The sequence below is a fragment of the Colletotrichum siamense genome, assembly GCF_013390195.1.
Source record: "Colletotrichum siamense strain Cg363 chromosome Unknown KSG_Cg363_contig10, whole genome shotgun sequence".
In the NCBI taxonomy this organism is placed as follows: Eukaryota; Fungi; Ascomycota; class Sordariomycetes; order Glomerellales; family Glomerellaceae; genus Colletotrichum; species Colletotrichum siamense.
In genome coordinates, this window is record NW_023501023.1 from 2,266,388 (window position 1) to 2,272,387 (window position 6,000).

General features: G+C 54.9%; 1 protein-coding gene across 1 annotated transcript; it reads right to left on the reverse strand.

Moving 5' to 3' along the window:
* Nucleotides 1-4,306: 4,306 nt before the first annotated feature.
* On the reverse strand, nt 4,307-5,533 carry CGCS363_v014488 (uncharacterized protein; the record flags this gene model as incomplete). Its single annotated transcript, XM_036646337.1, has 1 exon — nt 4,307-5,533. One exon carries the CDS (start codon nt 5,531-5,533, stop codon nt 4,307-4,309), a length of 1,227 nt encoding a protein of 408 aa, XP_036488220.1.
* Nucleotides 5,534-6,000: the final 467 nt, after the last annotated feature.

The window sequence follows — 6,000 nt, forward strand, 5'->3', positions numbered from 1 at the left end:
GCCCATCGAGACGACAGACAACCAGCCGGCCTTGTATTGCCCTGCACTGCTGTAAAATCGAATCACCAACCAGTGACTTATGGTTTCCTACAGATCGCAACAGTCGTCACGATGGGAATCTCCAAGCATCAATGTCCTGCCTCCGAAGGCCAATGGCGAGGTGCAACGCAGTAGCCGATGGGGGGATGCCAGCAAAATGCCTCCTTTCGGACTTCACTGCGATTTCAGCCCATCCCGAATGCATAACAAGCCTTTGCATCCGAGGTGGAAAGGAAAGATCTGGTCGGCCTCATGCGTTCAACCTGCATTCCCACCCAACAAGGAAAAAGTTGCACTTTCATCTCTTCACTGCAAACTTAACCCACGCCGAGGGAGTTGTGGGCTTTGGTTCTCGAGTTTAGAGCCGTTGGGGGGGTCCCGAGTTCTCCATTCGGAAATCACTGCAATATTAACCTATCCCAAGGGCATGGCTTGTTCATGTCACCGAGACGAAAGAAATTGGGTTCTTGCGCGAGCCCAGCCTGCATTTCTGTGAGAAGTCGAAGGATCAGTCACTTGAGTGCATGCGACTTTACCCAACCGAGATGTTCTGCCAACTTCATCATAGGGAGAAATGCCGCGGGCACTCTGACTGCTCAGATGACTCTTTCGCCGTTGAGAGGGATTACCAGACATTCAAGGGACCTGAACCAACACATCAGCCCCCATCACCAGCGGGAGGAGCGGCATCCTTCAAAATCCAAAGTCCAAGACACGGCATCTCACCTCAAAGACAGGCCGTCACGCATCCAACATCCCACTGCCTCTGCCTCGTAAGGCTGCCATAGCCCCCCTTCCTCGTCCTCCTGTCCGGTGCTCCGTCCGGATCTAGCCCCCAATCGCAGCCCGTCACATCGCAACACAAGATGCTCACAACTCTCACAACGCCCCTCCATCACGGAAGCCCAATCACCACATTGCAAGCCACGGTAGCACCAACCGCAGCCTGCTTCTGCCCCTCGGAAGTACCTTGCACTTTCAGGCCTTAGGTTCGCATTTAGGAATCCCGTGCTGAGACATGCGGGCTTACCTGCGGCAAGTGTAGCCTACCTTGCCTGCCACTCAACCCCAAAGACACAGAGCGAGAAGAAAACGTGGGTGAGCCCCCCGGACTGCCGCTGCAGGTCATGGCGGCCGTTGATTGGCGACCTTAGCGCTGACCCAAGGACGCCATGCCCGTGCATCACCACCAACACCACTCACCCTTACGACTGACTCCCTCGGAATACCATCTCCAACCAGGTCCGGCCCTCGAGTGCCAGTCAGACAAACCACCCCCCTTTCCCCAGCCTTGCGATATTTTTCTTCTTCCTCGTCGCGATGCAGCCACACTCAACTCGCCCAGAAGCCAAACGGCGCACCCAAATTCAATCTACCCGCTCATCCGCCCGCAGCGCCGCCTCCATCACAGGCTCGTCACACCGAAGCCCCCGGTCAGGACCTGGACGAGTGCTCCCACACCAAGACACCAACCAACTTCTGTCCTTCCGTCTTCCAATTGAGCAATGGTTTTCCATCACAAGGCTACCCTCCCCTGCCTAGCAGCAAGTTTGTCAAACGCAGCCAACCACCTGTCTTGCGCGACAAACAGATTCACGCACTATTGTTTGTGACCGCCACCAGCCAGCCTCCTCTCCGTTGCCGCCGCCGCCAGAATTAACCACAACCACCACTATCACCAACATGTGCCCCTTTTTCGTCACATCACAAGAAGACGCACCGGAAAGTCCACCCGCGAAGAAAGAAGCCACACCGAACCACCCGCGGTAGCACAACCGTCCGCCGCCGTTTCGTCTCGGAAGCCATCATCCACCCCAATTCACACGTCCTCAAAAGGAAACAAGGACACACGCTTCCATCAGCCGAGCCTCAAAAAAGATGAGATCTGAGAATACGCTTCCTTTCTCCCTTCCACCCACCCATCCATTCCCAGCCTCGTCTCATCGCACAGGTACGACCAAAGTCCCTGACAAGGCACCCACGTTCTACGGCTACGCATCGACGACCACTGACTGCTGCATATGCCATCCGCCGGCCCCCTTCAAACCCTGCCATCCCAAAACGCAAAACCAACGCACGCACGCACGCACACTTGCCAACGGCCGCGGGCGAACGGGCAGAGAGCAAACAAACTTTCTTCCATCTGAACCACTGCAACCCAAAGAAACATGCACCCGTGCCAAAAGTAAACCGCTTGCTCACGTCCTGCCACCTGCTTGCTGCAAGCACACAGTCCCCCTAATTCCCCCCTCCCTGTCCAAACGAAGACCCTGAACACACACACGATTTCACCTCACTCAAAAAAACGAAAAAAAAAAGCCGTTTCTCCCAAGCCCGTGCATGCAAGGGAGAAGAAATCATGGCATCACCCAGCAAGCTCAGACGTGCCGACAAGAATGCGGCTGATGTCTACCTGACCTGCCTCACCTCAGCCCGGGCGCCGGTCGAGTCAGGACCAAGACAAGACACCAGAACGACACCCCCCAAAACATAATCTCAAACTAGCTATTCTTCTTCCTCTCCTGTGAATCATGTCTTGCAGCCCGAAAAATGCTCACTACCCAAAGAAGCCCGCCCATCCGAGGGAGTGAGGGCAGCCTCGTTGGGGTTCAAGACCAGGACTTGACTAAAAATGTCTCTGACTATCATGTAAGAGAAGGAAAAGGTTTCAAGTTGGCCCGGCCACGAACAGCCCATGTGAAATGTGTCAAAAGCGATGGAAAAGCAGAAGGAAACAATTATGTGCCTCATTAGTAGTCTATCTAAACTGTTTGACTGAAACATCCGACCAGTCAGTCGCGAGAGTCTCCCATCGCAAACCACCCACCTCCCTCGTAACTAACCCTTCACATTGCGACGCGCAAACCGCCATCGCCGCCTATCCCGCGCCCGACTACCCGCATCTTCCGCCATTGTCTTTACAATCGCGAACGGCGACGCTTGGAAATACACATTTACAAATCCATCCTCGTGATGTCCCGCCGCGCCGAGGGTTCGCATGAAATCCGTCCCCAAGGGTCCCCTGAACCCGACCCCCCTCGCCTAAAGCTGCGTATGACCTCATTCTGGCATATCCACGCCGGGCCCCCCGCGCGAACGCGAACGCCGCACGGCCGCGCCCCGGCAGGCCCCGCTGTCCGCGATCCGTCCACGGGTTCGTGAGGAGCTCGCTTCGCCAAAAAGCCCACGTGGATCGTGACTGATGATGACGTTTTCGCCGACCGGGGTCAACGGTCAATGCTTCACATTAGCGAGACGAGGGTCATGATGGCCTCATGCGAGAGCCGCAAAATTCTTCACAAGGGGCACAATGGGATGACGAAACATTTTGAATGATACTGTATCAGGTTTCTCAACTATCTCGCGGCTCCTCTTCCATCCACCGAGCCAAAGTAGCAAAAGGAAGGGGTATCTTATGCCAGCACTCTCCTCCGGTCTTCCTGCTCAAAAAATAAGAAAAGAAAATTGTCGACTCTTGCCAATGAATGGAGTCGCAAAAACTCGGGTAGTAAAGCGATGCGCCTCCAGCGCGGCCTGCTGCTGCTGCTGCTGCTCTGCTAACAATAAAACAAATAATTCTCAGAATCCTCGCGTGTCCCTGTCCGTCTAATAAAAAACAAATCGTGCTTTCGACCCCCCGGTAAATATTACATGTTGCTGTTCGTGTGCCTGATAAACAACGCAGCAAATAACAAAAAGTACTTCTCAAACTTTGAGCGCAGCGCTATCCCATGACTGGACCGTGGTCGCAGTCGCCCGTAAAATAAAATTCTCATGGTCGCAATCGAAAGCATGCTTTTGATGTTCCATCCCAAACACAGGTGCCCATGGTGTCATAGGCCGTGCGTGTTCGCGTAGTTCGTTCTCGTTCCGTCCCGTCGTTCGTCGACTCGGGACTCCAGCGTCGAGTGATCCGTAGGTATCTTGGGTATCGAAAGAAGAAAAGATCCTTGGTATGTATCCCCGATGCAATAACAGCTCGCGCCGTATTATGTTTATGGTGATAAGAGAGAAAGTCCAAATCCCTGGTGCGTAGATAGAGATGGAAAAGGAAATTCCCTGGGAAAATGAGATCCGGAAAACAAATTCCTAATCGTACAATCGGCAACTCCCTCCGTCGGTTCGATATTGGTTTTTTTTGGTGTTTTCTGTGGTATGTGTGGGTCCATGTGTCCATGTGGGTAGTCCGGGTATCCAGTGGAAGAATCCGTCCAGGAATGAGACAATAGACATAAAGAGACCAGGCAGAGTGTCCAAGGGGAGGTTTCTAAGCCGTGGGGTTGCGGAGGATCTCCTCACAGTTGGCATCGAATCTCAGGTTGAAAAGACGGACACCCTGCATGAAACGCTCGGTCTTGTCAAGCTCGCGCTCACGGCCGAAGAGAGTCTCGACGAACTCGACACCGGCGTTCTTGCCGAGGGAAGCACCCTTCTTGTTAGCCTTGAGCATGGGAGTCTCGCAAGTCTTGAGGAGCTTGCGGAGCTTGTCAGTCAGGCGCTCGCCCGAGTCAATGAAGTCATCGAGGATCTCCTTGTTCTCAGTGCTGCGGACGCGGTCAACAGTCTCATCCGCACGCTTGATCTTGCCTGCGAGCTGGATGAGAAGGAGCCAGAGCTCACCAGCCATGTCGGAGATAGGAGTGGCAGGGCCGTGGTGGAAGACAGTCCAGTCGTAGATCCACTTGCCAAGGGAGTTGGAGTCAAAGACACTGCCCAACAGGAGGATTGGCTCCTCGGTGGGATCCCAGTTCTTGAGCGAGTAACCAGGAGGGATCTTGTGCCTCTTGGCATCAGCATCGGTGGCCTGGCGAACAGGCGTGGGCTTCTTCTGCTGGGACGTGGGGCGAGTGGTAGAGGGTCTCTGCGGGACATTCGCCGAGGAGCGGCGGGCATGGGTGTTGGCCGGGGAGGGACGCGAGCGGGAAGAAGACTCGTAGGGGATGGCATCGCGCTCAATGTAAGTGAATCCGCCCTGCTTGGGATAGTGGTAATCAGTGGGATATCCTCGAGCGGCGTCTTCATAGAAATATGTGTCTTGAATGGAGTGTCTCTTGTTCCTCGACCGCGACTGTGCCGGCAAGACGTAGGTGCGTCCATCCATCTCGAAGAACTCGTCCTCGTCGGATTCGCCAAGGGGCGTGGAGGCCCGGACATAGACAAAGGAAGTTCGGCGCTCGCGCTTTGGTTGCGACGGAGTGGCCCATGAATGCTTGCGCGAATGATGACCACTACTCACATTTGCCGTGGCATAATGGCCATCGCTCGTGTACCGCGGCGAAGCCGTCGGGGGACGAGGACTGTACTCGCTGAAGCCGGAGCTGGCGTTGCGGAAGTGGGCGCGGGTCGCCGGTCTCTGGGGAGTGGCGCCAGAGTAGTAGTAGGATGCGTGACCCCTGGGAGAGGGAGTGGGCGTTGCCGACTGGAATCGTTCCCGGGAGTAGTAGTACTCCTCGCCGGGAGTGGAACCGGGGTAGGGTGATGTGTAGTTGGCCATGTTGTCTGGTGTTGGCCTGTCTCTTGCGACGTCTGTTCGGTGGCGTCCAAAGTTCGTCGTCTCAAATCTTCAGCGTCTCCTGCTGCGTCGTCCTCTTGCTAACTCTTGAAGTCGTTTCCTCCAAAATTCGGTTGGTGTGATGCGGATGTGTGATTCCAGGGCCAGGTGTCGCGCCGGTGTCGAGGCACGAAAGAAGGTGAAGCAAGTCACCTTGGTATGCGGTCGGATGATAGAGGAGAGGGAAATTGTCTTCTGTGACCGAACATGACCAGGTTGTATAACTGCTTCGGGTTACCCTCGATGACCAAGGATAGGATCCAGATTACCGAGCTGAGCGAGAATCTTCTCGGTCTCGGTAGAGCGTGCTAGAAGATGCTGGTTGCTTCGAAGGCTCGCCAGCAAATCAAACGATGACGTTGATGAGGGACTGGAGTTGGGTTGAGGCTGAATGATCAAAGATTGAAGTG